Source organism: Pantherophis guttatus, chromosome 14 (assembly GCF_059756535.1).
Source record: "Pantherophis guttatus breed Tessera chromosome 14, ASM5975653v1, whole genome shotgun sequence".
Lineage (NCBI taxonomy): Eukaryota > Metazoa > Chordata > Lepidosauria > Squamata > Colubridae > Pantherophis > Pantherophis guttatus.
In genome coordinates, this window is record NC_142076.1 from 10,236,888 (window position 1) to 10,256,583 (window position 19,696).

The 19,696-nt window shown below is 46.3% G+C and overlaps 1 protein-coding gene and 1 long non-coding RNA gene across 4 annotated transcripts in view; one reads left to right on the top strand and one right to left on the bottom strand.

Annotated features, from left to right (window-relative positions):
- Positions 1–19,696, top strand: part of LOC132712219 (uncharacterized) — a 97,240-nt gene that overhangs the window by 25,601 nt on the left and 51,943 nt on the right. For both annotated transcript variants that reach the window (XR_015729847.1, XR_009622891.2), the window contains exon 2: positions 12,914–13,054. This is a non-coding gene — a long non-coding RNA (uncharacterized LOC132712219). The remainder of the gene's footprint in view (positions 1–12,913; positions 13,055–19,696) is intronic.
- FBXL16 (F-box and leucine rich repeat protein 16) overlaps positions 1–19,696 on the bottom strand; it is a 68,883-nt gene that overhangs the window by 19,409 nt on the left and 29,778 nt on the right. For both annotated transcript variants that reach the window (XR_009622888.2, XM_034420468.3), the window contains exon 2: positions 3,734–4,446. Coding sequence is in view for 1 of the 2 variants with exons in the window: in XM_034420468.3 (XP_034276359.1) it covers positions 3,734–4,432 (699 nt within the window). In the remaining variant the exon portion in view is untranslated. The remainder of the gene's footprint in view (positions 1–3,733; positions 4,447–19,696) is intronic.

Consider the following 19,696-nt stretch of genomic DNA (forward strand, 5'->3'; position numbering starts at 1 on the left):
CTGGATATTGCTAAACTTCAACTCCCAGTAGCCCCACTCAATATGGCCAACAGCGAATGATGCTGAGGGGATGTATCTCAGCAACATCTGGAGGACCACAATTTTCCCGGTCCTAGATTAAATAACATATGCTTCAATTTGAGGCATCTTCCTATCTTCCTGATGTTCCTTCATAGTCGGGGAAGGTTCATATCTGTGGTTTAAATTACTATAGCCCCAGGGAAATCCGGAAATCCAGGGAGTTCAAATGGATATAAAGATTTATTGCAAGCGCTAAGCTCTCTACAAGAATCTGAACTACTAACAGCCAAAGGAAATTGGCGGTCGATAAGAGTCAAAGGAATTCAAGGTGGGCTGGACTTAGATCTCTTGTGGGATCGAAGAGACTCAAGACTGATGACGTGTTTGACCCCTTCCTCACACTCAGCCTGGTCATCTCTTGCATCTAGTTTTGTTTCAGAGGAAAGATACAAGAAGCCGTAATGGTGTTTTGTTCTTCATCATGCCAATGATACAAATTATGCAATGGTGAAATCCAACTTTTTTTACTACCAGTTCTGTGGCCGTGGCTTGGTGGGCATGGCTTGGTGGGCGTGGCAGGGGAAGGATACTGTAAAATCTCCATTCCCACCCCACTCCAGGGGAAGGATATTGCAAACTCACCATTCCCTCCCCACTTTGGGGCCAGCCAGAGATGGTATTTGCCGGTTCTCCAAACTACTCAAAATTTCCACTACCAGTTCTCCGATCTGCTCAAAATTTCTGCTACCGGTTCTCCAAACTGCTCAAAATTTCCGCTACCGGTTCTCCGAACTGCTCAAAATTTCCACTACTGGTTCTCCAAACTGCTCAAAATTTCCGCTACCGGTTCTCCAAACTACTCAAAATTTCTGCTACCAGTTCTCCGATCTGCTCAAAATTTCTGCTACCGGTTGTCCGAACTGCTCAAAATTTCCGCTACCGGTTCTCCAGAACCTGTCAGAACCTGCTGGATTTCACCCCTGAAATTATGTCTCCCGGATGCTGCTAATACCAAATCCGCCATTTTCGTCTTGCGCAAGTGATATCATTGCAAATGCTTGGTAGACCAAATTCCTCTGGTTTAATCTTCCGTGCTTTCCTCTCAGATATAGCCAAAATCATATGTTTCACTCAAGCAGACAGTACTACTTTAGTCTCAACCAGTATAAAAATCAACACTTTTAATTGCTAAAGTCATCGAGAGCCATTTGCTTGATTAATCAGTTGGGAACGAAATAATCTGCAATATGATGATTTAAGATTAAGGTTCTTTTTTTAAAAAAAAAAACCTCCCTGTTACTCTATTTTAGTTCCGTTACTATATCAGGACACGGGAAACGATCAAAGACAAGTTTTCCAATTACTGTAATCATAATTGCTCGCTAATAGCAACTTGGCTCATCTGCTAAAATATCTCAGAAAGACATCTGTTCCAATGGGCTTTAGGCAGCATGTGGAGACACCCCTGGCTTGCGCTGATGGGAAATGGTGGCTTCTTGGGAACAAGGCCACCTATCCACCAGGGCTGGATACCCCTCAGAAAAAGAACCAGAGTCGGATCTAATTCATCTGGTGTTTTGTACAACAAATCAGGGCTTCCTGCTCCACAAAGCATGTGGAGTCAAGTTGCAAAATCTTGCATGGGTGAGATGCCATTGGAAGCGAGACTTATTGGCTGAGTTCCCACATTGTGCTAAGCCATGGTTGACCTTAACTGTGGTTGGCTGAATAATCTATAGTGCTGTGATGGCGAACCTATGGCACGCGTACCACAGATGGCACGTGTAGCCATATCGGTGGGCACGTGAGCTCAGCTCTGGTGTGTATGCGTGCGCCAGCCAGCTGATTTTCGGGCCTTCTGAGCCCACCAGAAGTAGGGAACAGGCTGTTTCCTGCCTCCCAAGGGCCTCAGGGGGTGATGGGGAAGGCCCGTTTTACTCTCTCCAGAGCCTCTCTAGGAGTCTGGGGAGGGCAAAAACAGCCTCCCTCCCCGGAGGCCCTCCGGAGGCCGGAAACGGACCATTTGCCAATTTCTGGTGGGACCAGAAGTTGGCAAACGGGCCGTTTTCGGCCTCCGGAGGGCCTCCAGGAGGTGGGGAAGGCTGACTCCCAGAACGGTTCTGGAGGCTGGGGAGAGCAAAAAACGGCCTTTCCAGCCGGGGAGAGCAAAAAACGGCCTTTCCAGCCCCACCGGAAGTTGGCCAATGGGCTGTTTTCGGCCTCTGGAGGGCCTCCGGGGGGGGGATTTGTTTTCACCCTCCCCAGACTCCCAGAAAGGCTCTAGAGGCTGGGGAGAGCAAAAAATGGTCCTACCGTGCCATCATGTGCCAGGAGCAGGGGAGCAGGGGGAGGGTCGGGGGCAGGACACATAGAATTATGGGTATCCGCACGCGCAAACCCCACCCCACTCCTGGCACGTGATGGCAAAAAGGTTAGCCATCACTGCTATAGTGGCTAGGTTCCCACTTGAGACTAAGCCATGGTTGACAAAGCAGAGGGGATGGTCCATGCAACACATAGAGCCGATTTCTAATAACAATACGGCACAGACTTCATATAATCCCAAAGGTGCTTTTTCAAGAGGCAACTGGACTTTCTGCTTTTTCTTTGAAGATGTTGTTTTGCTTCTCATCCGAGAAGCTACTTCAGTGTCAAGCTTTGATGCTATCTCAAAATAAATGATTTTTCAAACTGAAGAAGCTTTTTGGATGAGAAGTGCAATGTCTTCGAAGAAAAAACCAGAAAGTCCAGTTGCCTCTTGAAAAAAGCACCTTTGGGACAACCGTGACCTGGATGACTGAGAATCTCCATAGATTTCATCTAATGTGCATATTCCATCTGGAATCTCTGAATTAAAGGCTGTTAAATGTCCCCTATTTCGGGAGCTATTCACACGAGCATTTGTGGTAGCGAGAAGACACCTCTAGTGGAAGCCCACAGGTGAATCTGATTTATGCAAAGACACCCGGAGACATAAAAGCTTTCCTTACACACCTATTGCAGTGACCCTTTGGACCCTTTCTCCAAAGTGGAGAGGGCTATAAACCTATCTGATTCTCTTTAAAGTGGGCTGGGCTGGGTGGGATTGGTGCAGAAAGACCTCCAGCAGTCCCAACACATTTTGCAGGTAGGTAATGGTCAAATCCTCCGTGGTTTGCCACCAGTTCACTGCCTGCGCATGCGCCGTGCACGCCAAACGCACGCTGCACACATGCATGCACACTGCATCCCAAACGCACGCTATGCATGCATGCACAGTGTGTCCCAAACGCACGCTGCGCGCAGAAAAAGGCTTAAGAAGGTAAGTAGAACAGCTGTGCCGCGTGATTTAGATTCGCTAGAGAGCAGGATTTCCTGCTTTCTAGGGAATATAAATCGCGGCACAGCTGATCGTCGGAAATACCGGTTCAGACGAACCGGTAGCTTTTTTTAACTACCGGTTTTCCCGAACCGGTGTGAACCAGTAGCATTTCACCCCTGCATGTAAGCCACATAAAAACGAGGCAGAACTTTCATCAGATTCTCCTTGATGCCAACTTGCTTTTTTTGATCATGGTCATCTATTCCATAACTTTCTCCATTAGTTCCATTTTTTTTTTTAAAAAAAAGGACAAAATGGCAACAACTGTTGAGGAGCTACCTCCAGTCTAGAGAGCCCAGGCTGAACTCTGCAACAGAGGCAGAGCCATCACCCTGGAAGCCGAAGACCTACCTCAAGCCCTGCATCCGTGATGGTCGATCTCTTAAGGCTCATAGATTTCACCCCTTTTTTGGAGAGGGCGTAATTATCGATGAACTCACAGATGTCCAAGTCGGAAACCCCCACGAGGCAGAAACCGTCAAACCCCCGGATGGCGAAACCTTGAAGGTTGACAAACTCCTTATCTCCATTGGGCAGGACATTGTAGAGCTCTTTGGTGTCCAGCACCGGCGTGAGACCCACCCAAAATTTGGGTTGATACAAGACCCTCCTCCACGCTTTGCACACCTGGGCCAGGACACATTTCTCACAGGCCGAAAAGTACATAAATAAACGGTTCAGGATCTTTTCATCCACGGCCAGATGTCTTTTGGTGGGGGAGCCAGAGAGGTCTTCCAGGGATGGGATGTCCCCATTGGCTGGAGAAATCCCGTCGGTGGGAAGTCCCACCACGGTGGCTCCTGAAGGTCCTCCTGCCAGAGCCGCCAAAGACAATGGTGAAGTGAGACCGGGCATGGACAGGTCACTGTGATTCATTAAGGCTGGGCTGAGGATTGCAGGCACGGAAGACTGGCACAAGCGGTTTTTCATTGCTGGGGTCCCTTTGGTGATGCTCGCGGAGCCGAGTCCATTGGCCTGGGTGGGGAGTTTAACAAGTCCATTCCGGGGTAGACAAGGGGGCTTGGTATCGCTGTTGCCAAGGTTCGACATTTTCCAAGATCACTCTGGAACACAACACAGAGAAACATTAGATGTCAGACACCGTAGAATCCAATCAAGTCCAATATTTTTATTGGTTTACACCCAACAGACAGAATCTTGCCAAACTAAAGCTATCACCTTCTAACCTAATAGATATACCCTGCCTGGGAGATCATAAGATGAGGCTACCGTAAACCTCTTCTGCCATCCTAGCAGTTCGAAAGCACGCAAATGCGAGTAGATAAACAGGTACAGCTTTGGTGGGAAGGAACAGACTTCTGTGTACCTTGGTGTATAATCATGCTGGTCACGTAACCACAGAAGCATCTTCGGACAATGCTGGCTCCTTCGGCTAGGAAATGGAGATGAGCACTGCCCCCTAGAGTCGGACTAGACACAGGAAACCTTTACCTTTAATCTTGCCAGACTAAAGCTATAACCTTCTAATCTAATAACAGATGTACTGGGAAGTTCTAGGGTAGTGTTGGTGAACCTTTTCAGCACCGGGTGCTGAAATAGGAGCGTGCATGCGTGCACACCAGAAACCAGAAGAGCAGTCGCCCAGTGCAAATGCGCATGCCGGGAAGATGATCTTCCAGTTTCTGGCATGCGCATGTGCACTGTCCAGCTGGTCTTCGCACCCACAGGTGCACCAGAAACTGTAAGACCAGGTGGACGGTGTGCATATGCATGCCGGAAACTGGAAGAGCCGCCACCTGGCGCGCACCTGCACGCTGGGTGGCTTCTTTTCCAGTTTCTGGTGCTCCTGCTCACGTGAAGGCCAGCTGGCCAGCACGCCAGAACCCAGAAGAGCAATGGGCGATGCGTGACCGGAGAGATGGCTCTGTGTGTCACTTCTGGCACGCGTGCCATAGGTTCGCCATCGCGGGTATAGGGTGTGGCTGCCCTGAACCTTTTTCTCCCTTCTCCGTGCAGTTCAGGACTGTCCAGTGTCTTCTTTTGGGCCCCTCTCTGGAACGGTAAAACCCCAGTTGTCTTGCCGAGACTCCCCTCCCCTCTTTCTCCTTTAATTGCGTGATCATTACACTACTAGTATCAGAGGTGGGTTTCAGCAGGTTCTGACCAGTTCTGGAGAAGCAGTAGTGGAAATTTTGTGTAGTTCGGAGAACCAGTAGTAAAAATTCTGACTGGCATCTATTCTCTGCCTCCCAAGTCCCAGCTGATCGGGAGGAAATGGGGATTTTGCAGTATCGTTCCCTTGGAGTGGGGTGGGAATGGAGATTTTATGGTATCCTTCCCCTGCCATGCCCACCAAGCCACACCCACAGAACCCACCACTGACCAGTATCCTGAACTCAGCCCTTCTCAGAAGAATCCTTCCCTGGGAAATTGCCAAAAACAACAGCAACAACAAATGCCGTTCCATATTAATGCTAAGAGCATGACATGAAGGGGCCATAGCCAAGTCTCCAACTCATGAAATTGCTACCTTTTAAAAAAATCTGTAATGAACCAAAAGCGGCACCGGTTGAATGAACGAGAAAGCAGCCATCCCTGGGACCAGCAGAGCAAAATTGCAGAGCAAAAAGAGCAGGATTTGGCTACAAGTCTTGTCATCGTGGGGTGATAAGGACTGTTCTTGAATTATTGATCCCTGCTTAGTTAATTCATGAACTCTTCGCGGATGGGAGTTCAGCTGGAGTCCCTCACTGTGCTCAGCCCTAAAGCCGTGATGGCGAACCTATGGCACGCATGCCAGAGGTGGCATGCAGAGCCCTCTCTGTGAGCACGTGCGCCATCGCCAGCTGCTGTTCTGATTTCAAAATGTGCACATGTGCGCCGGCCAGCTGGTCTTTGAAAGTGCTGGAGTGCCGGAAAATGGCCAAAATATAGCAGGGCTATCAACATAATAATTTTAAATTGGGGTATTTTAATTTTTGGGGTTTTAAATCGGCCAAATCTATTTAATTATTTTAATTATTAATTATTGTTGTGTCCTGTGTTTTTAAATTGGCTGTACACCACCCTGAGTCTTTCGGGAGAAGGGCGGTATAGAAATAAAATTATTATTATTATTATTATTATTATTATTATTATTATTATTATTATTATTATTATTATTATTATTAAAAAAACAGGCCATTTTTCGCGCCATTTTCAGGCTGTTTTTCAGGGCATTTTTGGGGGGCCAAAAACGGTCCAAAAAGTGGCCTGAAAAACAGCCCAGAAAATGCCCCCAAAAAAGGCCAAAAAAACAGGCATGCGCACACCAGCCAGCTAGTCTTCAGATTTCCGGTGCTCTGGCGCATGCCCATGAACACGCATACACACGCATTCCAGTTTGGGCACTCGGTGCCGAAAAGCTTCGCCATCACTGCCCTAAAGAGTTTGTTTTGCATTTTAAGCCAAGTAAGGTACGGGAAAAAAAAAAAAACACCGGAGTTTCTTCAATAAATAGGAAAACAAACCATTAGATTACTTTGATTTACACAGAGAGTTCACCCGAGGGCTGCTGAGGGGCCACAACATTCGTCTCCCTATACAGCCTTACTTTATGCGCTAGCAAAATAAATCACAGATAATTTCTGCTCCGTAAAATAGGTGCATTTTATGAGCAATTTTATCTCAGATCCAGAGTTGGGTTTCAGCAGGTTCTGACCAGTTCTGGAGAACCGGTAGCGGAAATTTTGAGTAGTTCGGAGAACTGGTAGTAAAAATTCTGACTGGCTCCACCTCCATCTATTCTCTGCCTCCCGAGTCCCAGCTGATTGGGAGGAAATGGAGATTTTAGAGTATCCTTCCCCTCCCACACCCACCAAGCCACGCCCACCAAGCCACACCCACAGAACCGGTAGTAAAAAATTTTGAAACTCACCACTGCTCAGACCTCTTCCACAAACAGCCTCTACGCAAGGGGTTTTGTGTTTTGTGTGTCAGCAGTGACATCTTTTTAAAAGGGTCATGACCAAACTTTTGACTTTTTGGGTCCCTCTCGACCCACCTGTCTATTTTACCATAGGCTCTCTTGACTTTACGAGGCACTTGTCTTCCGATCCCAGTGCTTTTTCTTTTTCTTTGTGCCCTAAACATGTTCCCTCTCACCTTTCACACCTGTCCTGTAACCCAGAGGTTCTCAATCTCAGCACCTTTAAGATGTGCGGACTTCAACTCCCAGAATTCCCCAGTCAGCATGCTTCAGTCAGCCGTGGTGGCACAGTGTAACTGCAGGCTATTTCTGCTGACTGCCGGCTGACTGCAATCTGGCAGTTTGGATCTCACCAGTTCAAGGTTGATTCAGCCTTCCATCCTTCCGAGGTGGGTAAAATGAGGACCCAGATTGTTGGGGGCAAGAGACTGACTCTGTAAACCACTTAGAGAGGGCTGTAAAAGCACTGTGAAGTGGTATATTTCCTTCCTTCCTTCCTTCCTTCCTTCCTTCCTTCCTTCCTTCCTTCCTTCCTTCCTTCCTTCCATGGTGCCCAATGGTTAGAATGTAGTATTGCAGGCTAACTCTGCTGACTGCCAGCAGTTCGATCCTGACTGGCTCAAGGCTGACTCAGCCTTCCCTCCTTCCGAGGTGGATCAAATGTGGATACAGGTTGTTGGGGGTAAGAGGCTGACTCTGTAACCGCTTAGAGAGGGCTGTAAAGCACTATAAAGTAATATATAAGTCTAAGTGCTATTGCTATCTTAAAATTGCAGAGGTTGAGTAACGTCGTAATCCACAGTGGATTACTGTATGTTCAAATGATGGCATAAGATTGTTTTGATTCCTCCTACCCTGCCCTCCATTCTGTTCCCCCTCCCCCAGTGCCTAGTTAAAGACTAAAGATGGTGATGTTAGCTGGATTGGAAAATAATGGCTGACATGCCAGATTTTTGCTTTTAATGTTTTTTTGGGGGTTGTGTTGCTGTTGTGAGCTGCCCCAAGTTTTCGTCCCCCTGGCTGGCTGGGGGAATTCTGGGAGTTGAAGTCCACATGTCTTTAGAGTTGCCAACATTGAGAAACACGGGTCTAAATTGTGCTTAGCTTGAGGTCCACATGATTTTCTTGGTAACAAATTGGAAATGTTCTGCCCCATCTATGGACCCCAAAGAACGCAGCACACACAAAGTCTGTACAAAGTTTAATTTACTAAAATAACTCAGTCTTTTTCAAACAAAGACTGTTAATAAACTGTCTTAACAGCCTACAAGAATCCTAAAATAAGGTAATCACAGTCTTACTAGGGTTGGCAGAAAGCCCAGAAGCAATTTTGCAGACACGAAGGAGAGTGAACTAAAGTTGTTCCCTACAGCTTGCTTCAATCGGTGTTCCTCCTTAAATAGGCTAAGGGAGTGGCCAATTAGCCCCAAGCCTTCCTCTCGAGGAGAGCTCCTCCTGAGGAGCTACTCCTGCCTTTTGGCAGTTCTGCGCACCCGTGCATTGAGAAAAGGCTCCTCCTCTTCGTCTTCCTCACTTATGGGAGCTTCTGGAGGTTCTGAAGGCCCTGGCGGAATCCCCGCCTCTGGCACCACATCTTCTCCAGCCTCCTCACTGTCCGACTCAAGCGCCAGCTGCACAGGCTGCTGGAGCAGCACCACACCAGCCTCCTCATTTTCAGAATCAGCTACAATCTGCACAGGCCGCTGACGGGCCACAATAGGAAATGGTTCGCGATGTTCTTCTTCTGGGACTTTGTTTAACTTTCCAGTTTAGCTATCCCTGGAAATTCTGGACAGTTCCTATCTAAGTCATAACTCTAACCCTACTAAGCTATTTGAAGGTCAGCTAAGAGCCACCTGCTATAACCTATGAAACCCACATGCTGCATTGAAGCGAGTGTGTATACGTTGCTGACTTTCTGATGAGCTCGTCTGTGTGCTCTTATTTCCAAACCCTGTCACATTTCACCAAGATTAGCCTGCTCTCTGGGGAATCTATTGTTGAGCTAAAAGGTGTATTGGATTTTTCAAGAACCATCGATCAATACCGCTGAAAAACCAGGTAATTTAAGCCATTCTCCGTTACTCAACTATTGTGTTGAGTAGAATGTCATATTTTTTAAAAAGAACAGGTAATCTGCAATTGAAGAGGAGCCCTCCCCGTCCCTGCAGGAAGTTAACAATTTTTAAATATTTAGAAAGAAATAGTTAGAGATTGACAGATTGTCAGAGTTGGAAGGGACCTTAGAGGTCATCTAGTCCAATCCCCGCCCAAGCAGGAGACCCTACACCATTTTTGACAGATGGCAGTCCAGTCTCTTCTTGAAAGTTTCCAGGGATGAAGCTCCCACAACTTCCGAAGGCGACTTCTCTTCCATCGGTTGATTGTTCCCACTGTCAGAAAGTTCCTTCTTATTTCTAGGTTGAATCTCTCCTTGTTCTGTTTCCATCCATTATTCCTTGTCTGGCCTTCAGGTGCCTTGGAAGAGAGCTTGACCCTCTCTCCTCTCTGTGGCAGCCCCTCAAATATTGGAAGACGGCTATCATGTCTCCCCTAATCCTTCTCTTCACTAGACTAGCCATGCCCAGTTCCTGCAACCGTCCATCGTATGTTTTAGCCTCCAGTCCCCTAATCCTCTTGGTTGCTCTTTTCTGCACTTCTTCTAGAGTCTCAACATCTTTTTTATAGTGTGGTGACCAAAACTGGATGCAGTATTCTAGGTGTGGTCTTTCTAAGGCATTACAGAGTGGTATTAGAACCTCACTTGATCTTGATTGTATCCCTCTGTTAATGCAATTTAGGATTGCATTGGCTTTTTGGGCTGCTGCTGCAGACCTCGAAAGTCTTCTACTCCCCTGATCATGGCAGGAGATTTTATACCATATCCCAATCAAAGGGTTGTCATCTATTTTTGAAAACCTCCAGCGATGGAGCACCTAGAACTCTGAAAGTCAAGCTATTCCACTGATTAATTGTTCTCCCTGTCATAAACATTCTCCTTACATACCCTATGACTATCATTAAGTGTTGTACCTTATGATTCTTGATGAATGTATCTTTTCTTTTATGTACACTGAGAGCATATGCACCAAAGACAAATTCCTTGTGTGTCCAATCACACTTGGCCAATAAAGAATTCTATTCTATTCTATTCTATTCTATTCTATTCTATTCTATTCTATTCTATTCTATTCTATTCTATTCCATTCCATTCCATTCCATTCCATTCCATTCCATTCCATTCTTTCCTAATTCTTTCTCTTCTCTTCTCTTCTCTTCTCTTCTCTTCTCTTCTCTTCTCTTCTCTTCTCTTCTCTTCTCTTCTCTTCTCTTCTCTTCCCTTCCCTTCCCTTCCCTTCCCTTCCCTTCCCTTCCCTTCCATTCCATTCCATTCTTACTTCTAGATTGGATCTCTTTTTAACAAGCTTCCACCCAACACGAGAAATTTAAAAATATTTCCTTCCCTCCTAAGAAACTTTCATCAAACCTGATTTTTTTTAAACCTCCAGAAACGTTTCCAAAGCAAGGGCTGCTTCACCAGACCGAATGTGACCTCGTAGGGGAAGGGAAACGGGCAGAATTTCTAGCCTCGGCTCAATGCCCGGATAAAATTTGCTATTTAAAGATCAGCTCAAACAGCTGGTTGAACAGCTGGCCACCACGTCGCCTTCTTAACCTCCTGGGGACCTCCTGGCCAGGATTTGGATATTCTCCTTCCTTTTAATTTGCCAGTTAAGGATTGATGGCCCCTTCAAGGTCCTTCCATGTGTCAGGTCAAGCTTTCCACCCAGTCTGGAAATGTTCTACATGCACAATCTGTGTGTCACATCCAATTTGTCTCAGGCACACCAGCCCAAACTTGAGAGCTGGTCTCCCCTCTCCAGGGACTTTCTGGCTGAGACACGGCGAAGCCAGGCTGTCTGCAAGCTTCCTGCGATCACGTGCCAATGCAGATGGCTGGCTTGGAGAAATTCCTCTCAGACACACGCATTTGACAAGCGTGCTGTTTTCGTGCTGCCAACGAACAGGCCTGGGCCTTCCTTTAATTCAGAGGATGAGCCAGCAGCTGATCGGGAAGGGAAAGCCATTCAGAAGCAAGCTATTTCTTTCCCGAGGGGGAAGACGAGGGAGACAATGATCCACACTTAAGCTTTGTTATCCCAGTTTTCAAACCACGGGCCACAGCGTTATAGAGGAAAGATCTGGATTCTGCAGCCATTTTAAATGAAAGCCAATAGGAGCAGGCCTCGTTTTGTCATGAAACAACATGAAGAACGGTTGCAGGAAGCCAGTACGTCAAGTCTAGTGATAAGGGGGACGTGATAGAAGTGTCCCAATGTTTGAGGGGTTGCCACAAAGAAGAGGGGGTCCACCTATTCTTCAAAGCACCTGAGGGCAGAACAAGAAGCAAAGCATGGAAACTAATCAGGAGAGAAGCAACCTAGAATGAAGGAGAAATTGCCTAACAGTGAGAACAATCAACAACTTGCCTCCAGAAGTTGTAAATGCTCCAATGCTGGAAGTTTGTAAGAAGAGATTGGCCAACCATTTGTCTGACATGGTATAGGGTTTCCTGACTGAGCAGGGGGTTGGACTAGAACAGGGATCAGCAACCTGTGGCTCTGGAGCTGCATGTGGCTCTTTCACCCCTCTCCTGCAGCTCCCTGTTGCTCAAAATATGCGCCACAACTGCCAATGTGCGACATCCTCCGGCACACAATTTATTGAGCTTTTCGACCCCCGGTAGGCCAACCATGGATAAATCCAAGAAAAGAAAAGTTTCAGGAGAAAACAGAACGTTTAATTCAACTACATATGCTAGTTTTGTGGCCGCTCGAGAAATAGTCAGGCACGGGAAGGGTTTTGTGGCTCCCGGTGTTTTCTTTTCTGTGGGAAACAGGTCCAAATGGTTCTTTGAGTGATTAAGGTTGCCGACCCCTGGACTAGAAGATCTCCAAGGTCCCTTCCAACTCTGTTATGTCTAATGAAGATTGGAGAGATTACAGTTGATTTGATAGCTGTTTCCCGGTATGAGACAGGACTGGCTGGGACTTTAGTAGGGGAGAACTAGGTAATTCCAAATTGTATACAGGTACTTCTCGATGTAGGCTCACAACTGAGCCCCAAAATTTATGTTGCTGAGTGAGAGATGCATTAAGTGAGGTTTGCCCCATTTTATGACTTTTCTTGTCCCATTTGTTAAGTGAACCACTGCCGTCATTAAATTAGGAACACAGTTACTAAGTGAATCTGGCTCCCCCATTGACTTTGCTTGTCAGAGGGTCACGTGACCCCGGGACACTGCAACCGTCCTAAATGTGAATCAGTGGTCCAGCATCCGAATGTACATCACGTGATCATGGGGATGCTGCAATGGTCGTCAGTGTGAAAAATGGTCATAAATTGCTTTTTAAAGCGCAGTCGTAATTTCGAATGGCCACTACGTGAACTGTTGTAAGTCTAGGACTACCTGTACTAGACTGGGAAACTGGGGGGGGGGAATTCCTTCTAGGACCATTACCAAGAAAACTGAATTGGTGGGTCATCAGAAATGGAGCATCAGACCTGGTGAAAAAATATGCTTTTTTTTTTTAATCCTGTAGACTGCAAGTTTATTCTTGGCATCTGAGAAGCAGTGAGGTCAAACCTTCCACATCAATCCCTGAAGGAAGATCCCAGCCTTAAGCTCTTAAGGAAGAGGAATGATGGATAAACTATTTCTACTCAGCAATCTGTTTGCCCAGGTAGTCACTCATAAGTCTGTTGTACCATGAATTGCCAGTTTACATTGTCAAATGCTTTCTGTGCATCTAAAAATATCAACACCATTTGTTTATCAGAGTGTATTTCATAATATTCCAGCGTATCTAAAATAACTCTCACATTGTTCTTAATTTGTCTTTTAGGTAAAAATCCATTCTGGTCAGGGTGGATAAATTCATTCAGAAATCTCTGCTATTATTGATGTAAATATTTTATAGTCTGCATTTAATAGAGATAGGGGTCTATAATTCTTTATCTGTGTTAAATCTGAGTCTTCTTTCAGTATTAAAGTAATAATTTCTTCTATCCATGAGTTCTATCCATAAGTTTGGCATCTTGGCATCCAAGAAGCAGTGAGGTTAAACCTTCCCCATCAATCCATGAAGGAAATTCCCAGCCTTAAGCTCTTAAGGAAGAGGAATGATAAATCAGTTGCCTCTATTCAGCAACCTGTTTCCCCAGGTAATCGCTCATAAGTCTGTTTCCTTCCCTCAGGAACTGAAAAAAAACAGCACAGAGAAAAATGTGTCCTAATTTCAGCACTAATCACTTTTCTATTTTTTGCCGGCGCCGTTCTCAAAATAGGCATTTCCAGATGGACTCGCCTTCCCCCCCTCCCCCCATGGATTTGTATGCTATGCTTGGGAAATAGAAGAGAACCACCTGCTGGATAGATGCTTTCATGCCACAGGTGCGTCCTGAAGGTGTTGTTGTGGTCCGCCAGCAGCCTGCAGAGCTGGCAGAGGAGTCGGACAGTGAGGAGTCTGGGGAGGACAATGGGCCAGTCCTGGAGTCAGGGGAAGGTCCAGACGAGGGCTCCAAGTCAGAGGCAGAGATGGGGCCAGGGCCATCTGGGAGCGATGCGCAGACTCCGGAGCCTCCAGAAGCAGACAGCAGAGAGGCAGAGGAACAGGAGGAGCCTGTTCCTAGTGCACGCATGCAAAGAGCTGCCAGAAGGCAAGAGCAGCTAAAGCAAAAAGGACGACTCAGGAGTAAGGCCAGGAGATGATTGTCCCCTCCCAGAAGGCTTAAAAGAGCAGCAATGGCTCTTGGGCTCTTTGTAGGAAAGCAACATTGCTACATTTGTTTCTTGTTGGTGTCTCTTGTTTCTGAACTTTAATTCAGGGTTAAATGAGGAGCCAGATTGTTGGGGATAAGAGGCTGATTCTGTAAACCGCTTAGAGAGGGCTGGAAAGCACTGTGAAGCAGTATATAAGTCTAAGTGCTATTGCTATAGCTATCTGACTGTAAATCATGTGGCGATGGAACTGCTATAAGGGTCCTAAGTGTGAAACACGGTCATCAGTCGCATTTTTCAGTGCCATTGTAACTTCGAACGGACACTAAACGAACTGCGGTAAGTCAAGGACTTACCAGTATTGACATTTGCTATGTTCCACTGCTTGGAACAGAAGCCTTCTTGCTGTCCTAGCTTTCTATAGGTAAAGGGGAAAACTTTTACAAATATATCCCTCCCACCCATTTCCCCCCGCAGTTTGGAATGGAACAGCCCATAGTTTTATCTAACCTGCCCATCGCTTCTCCAGGATGGCTGCCTCCATTTATAATCCGGGTGGGTGGGTGGGCAACAGCAACTTGTGGTATGTACGGTGTGGTAGGGCAACCGAAGAGGCTGTGTGCCATGCGATTGCTGCCCACGATGACTTCCTGCTGATTAAAACAGAGCCTTGCCCTCCCCGGAGGGTGGGGGGAAAGCTTTGGGCTCCGCAATTCAAAGGAAAGGTGCCAATTAGGGGCTCACGTCCTCCTACGCCACTTGTCGCCCGTTGGCAAAGGATGCATAATGCGCTCCCAGCATGGGGGCTCGTAGGCTGGGAGACGGGACTGTTTCCATTTCCTGCAGTGACAGATAGCGGCGTTTGGAGACTCAGATTTTATAGATGGGGTGAAGCGGGGAGAGGAGAGGAGAGGGTGATCAGTTTGGCACATAGCAGAATAACAGAGCTGGAAGGGATTTGGGAGGTCTTCTAGTCCAACCCCCTGCTCAGGCAGGAAACCCTCCACCAATTCAGACAAATGGTGGTCCAATCTCTTCTTTAAAAACTTCTAGTGTTCGAGCATTCACAACTTCTGGAGGCAATTAATCCACTGACTCATTGTTCTAACTGTCAGGAAATTTCTCCTTATTTCTAAGTTGCTTCTCTCCTTGATTAGTTTCCACCCATTGCTTCTTGTCCTGCCCTCAGGTGTTTTGAAGAATAGAATAACAGAGTTGGAAGGGACCTTGGAGGTCTTCTAGTCCAACCCCCTGCTTAGGCAGGAAACCCTCCACCACTTCAGACAAATGGTTATCCAACATCATCTTAAAAACTTCCAGTGTTGGAGCATTCACAACTTCTGGAGGCCAGTTGTTCCACTGATTCATTGTTCTCACTGTCAGGAAATTTCTCCTTAGTTCTGAGTTGCTTCTCTCCTTGATTAATTTCCACCCATTGCTTCTTGTCCTGCCCTCAGGTGCTTCGGAGAATAGGTTGATTCCCTTTTCTTTGTGGCAGCCCCTGAGATGGTTTCAGAGCTGCCCAAAACCCAGCATGACTTGGCTCAAATGATCATATTTTGATACCTTAACCTCTACACCAAACTGACCCTTTAGAAAAACGGTATGTCATGTGTCCACCTGTCACATCTTCTTTCCTAAAAGCTATGTAATACTTCTCAGTTGGAGTATGGCCTGTGGAAACTCTCTGGATTGCTTCCGAAATGAAATTAACAGCAATTTAGATGCAAACCGTTTTGGATCTGCAATTTCAGGAACATTCACACTAAAAATGCAAAACAGCCAGCTTGGCTTAGCAGTTGAAGCACTGGGCTAAAAACCAGAGACCCTGTGATTGAAAGGGGAAATTATTCAATCCATGCCTAAGCCTGTCCCTGAATCATTTTTTTAATGATTATGGCTGCCATAAAGAAGAGGAGGTCAACCTATTTTCCAGACCACCAAGAAGACAGGACAAGAAGCAATGGGTGGAAACCAATCAAGGAGAGAAGCAACCTAGAACTAAGGAGAAATTCTCTAACAATGCAAACAATAAACTTGTGGAATGGCTTGCCTTCAGACGTTGTAGGTGCTCCATCACTGGAGGCTTTTAAGAAGAGAGTGGACAGCCCCTTGTCTGGAATGGCATAGGGTCTCCTGCTTGAGCAGTGGGTTGGACTAAAAAACCTCCAAGATCTCTTCCAACACTCTTGTTCTGTTAACATTATTCTGAATGGAACTTACTTTTCATCGTTATGTTTTGGTGGGTTTCAAAATGTTTTTTCTTTCCTAGAGGCTTCATTTACTGCATTGATGTTTTCTTCAAGTAGAAAGGCAGGGATGGAAATAAATCGTGGGGATGGCAGTGGGGTCTTATACTTCATGAGATGTTCCTTGGAGAACAGACTGAGAATACATCAGGAGAATGAATAAAGGCCATCCAAATTAAAAGAGGCTTGTTCCTGGTGAGGAAAGCTATGGCAAATCTAGACAGCATTCTAAAAAGCAGAGATATCACCCTGCCAACAAAAGTCCGTATAGTCAAGGCGAAGGTTTTCCCAGTTGCAATGTACGGCTGTGAAAGTTGGGCCATAAGGAAGGCTGAACACCAAAGAATGGAGGCCTTTGAACTCTGGTGCTGGAGAAGACTCCTGCGAGTCCCTTGGACTGCAAAGCCATCAAACCGGTCGGTCCTAGAGGAGATCAACCCTGACGGCTCTTTCGAAGGCCAGATCCTGAAGAGGAAACTCAAATGCTTTGGCCGCCTAATGAGAAGGATGGATTCCCTGGAGAAGAGCCTAATGCTGGGAAAGATGGAGGGCAAAAGAAGAAGGGGACGGCGGAGAACGAGGTGGCTGGATGGAGTCACTGAGCTTAAATGGACTCCAGAGGATGGTAGAGGACAGGAAGGCCTGGAGGAATGTGGTCCATGGGGTCGCAATGGGTTGGACACAACTTCGCAACTAACAACAACAAGATGAAGAATAGAAAGTCTGCAGCATTACTCAGACTAAGAGTGATGCTCTACGTTTTCCAGCTCTCCTTTGTAACCAGACTCGTGGTGAGACATCTGGCATTACATCACCAGTGCTTCATTCATCCTGTGTTGTGGCAGCCAATGAAGTGAGGCGAGGTCACACGGTTTGTGCCCACCGTATGCTTAACTGAGTCATGGGGGGGGGGGGGTTAGTAGATTACAGTAATACAACAAGGGGGTTAATTTTAACCCCTTACAGACCCAGTCATACAGTTTGCTAAGCTAGCTCTCTCCAGCCAATCAACATCCATAGCAAAACCCAATCAACAGATTCTTTTTTTTGTGTTGAGACCTCCCAAAAAAATATTACAGGCGGTCCTCGACTTACGACATCAATTGGGACCAGAATTTCCATTCCAAGGTGGTTATTAAGTGAGTTGTGCCCATTTTTTTTGGCCACAGTTAATTAGCAATAGCACTTAGACTTATATACTGCTTCACAGTGCTTTTACAGCCCTCTCTAAGCGGTTTACGGAGTCAGCCTCTTGCCCCCAACAATCTGGGTCCTCATTTTACCCACCTCGGAAGGATGGAAGGCTGAGTCAACCTTGAGCCAGTCAGGATTGAACTTCAGGCTGTGGGCAGAATTAGCCTGCAATACTGCATTCTAACCACTGCGCACCATGGATGGAAGGAAGGAAGGAAGGAAGGAAGGAAGGAAGGAAGGAAGGAAGGAAGGAAGGAAGGAAAATAGCAATAGCTCTTAGACATGTACCACTTTACAGTGCTTTCCAGCCCTCTCTAAGAGTCTAAGAGTTTACAGAGTCAGCCTCTAGCCCCCCATCAATCTGGGTCCTCCTTTTACCCATCTCGGAAGGATGGAAGGCTGAGTCAACCCGAATCTTGAAACATTGCAGTTGTTAAGTGAACCATGCAGTTATTAAGTGAATCTGGCTTCCTCCATGAACCACAGAAAATTTGGACTCAGTTGTGGTCGTATGTTGAGGACTACCTGTACAGCAGAATGGACATGAATGTATGGAGCATTTCTGCTGTGGCTGAAATTAAGAACCATAGAATAACAGAGTTGGAAGGGACCTTGGAGGTTTTCTAGTCCAACCCCCTGCCCAGGCAGGAAACCCTACACCACTTCAGACAAATGGTTGTCCAACATCTTCTTAAAAACTTCCAGTGTTGGAGCATCCACAACTTCTGGAGGCAAGTTGTTCCACGGATTAATTGTTCTCACTGTCAGGAAATTTCTCCTTAGTTCTGAGTTGCTTCTCTCCTTGATGAGTTTCCACCCATTGCTTCTTGTCCTGCCCTCAGGTGCTTTGGAGAATAGTTTGACCCCCCCTTCTTTGGTGCAGCCCCTGAGATATCAGAACATTATAACTTCTTCTTATAATATTATTATAAATTACATTAAATCCTAAGGCAAAATCTGGACCATCTAGAACGCGGAGGGAGGGGCTTCCCATTTTTGCAAGCTGCAGCCCCCTCACTTCTCAACACCTGGCAGCAAATTGCTGACTTTCACCGGCTCCATTTTTCATCCTTGCATGGTTAAAAATATAATCGCGAGGCTGATGAACATATCTACACCTCCGTGTGTAGAAAATGTCAATGCCTTTACCCCGTGCCCTCTTGAAGATCTCAATAAAAAAAAAAAAAAGCGATATGCACTGCCAACACCACCTGGCTTCACCACCTGTTGGCAGCCCTTCTTTTAAGAGGATGGCAGAACAGCACTCTCGATATCAATAACTTTTAAAACCTTCACCTTCGTGTAAAAAGAGCCTTGATAGTACAGTGGTCTACGCACCCTGTTATTAACACAGCTGCCTGCAATTTACTGCTGGTTCGAATCTCTCCAAGGCTCAAGGTTGACTCAGCCTTCCATCCTTTCTAAGGTAGGTAAATTGAGGACCCAGTTTGTGGGGGCAATAAGCTGACTTTGTATAATTATACAAAAGTATGAAGGCTATTGCTTAGCGCATTGTAAGCCGCCCTGAGTCTCCGGAGAAGGGCGGCATATAAATCAAAATTTAAAAAAAAAAAAAGACTTCACTGCGAGGATTTATCCAGGGTTTCTTAACCATGGAAAAATTAAGACGTGTGGACTTCAACTCCCAGAATTCCCCAGCCAGCTGTGCTGTGACACGTGACCGTTTTTCACACTTACAAGTGTTGCAGCATTCCCAAGGTCACATGATCAAAATTTGGATGCTTGGCAACTAGTGTTTATTTGTGATAATTGCACTAGTGGTGGGTTTCAAATTTTTTTACTACTGGTTCTGTGAGCGTGGCTTGGTGGGCATGGCTTGGTGGGCGTGGCAGGGAAAGATACTGTAAAATCTCCATTCCCACCCACTCCAGGGGAAGGATACTGCAAAATCCCCATTTCCTCCCGATCAACTGGGATTCGGGAGGCAGAGAATAGATGGGGATGGTCAGAATTTTTACTACCGGTTCTCAAAATTTCCGCTACCGGTTCTCCAGAACTGGTCAGAACCTGCTGAAACCCACCTCTGGTATGCACCAAAAGGAGGTTTGGGAAGGTAAGTAGAACAGCAGGTGGTAGTGGGGAAAATCAGCTGTGGTGTGCAATCTTGGGAACCTTTTTAAAAACTTTTTTAAAGCATTTTT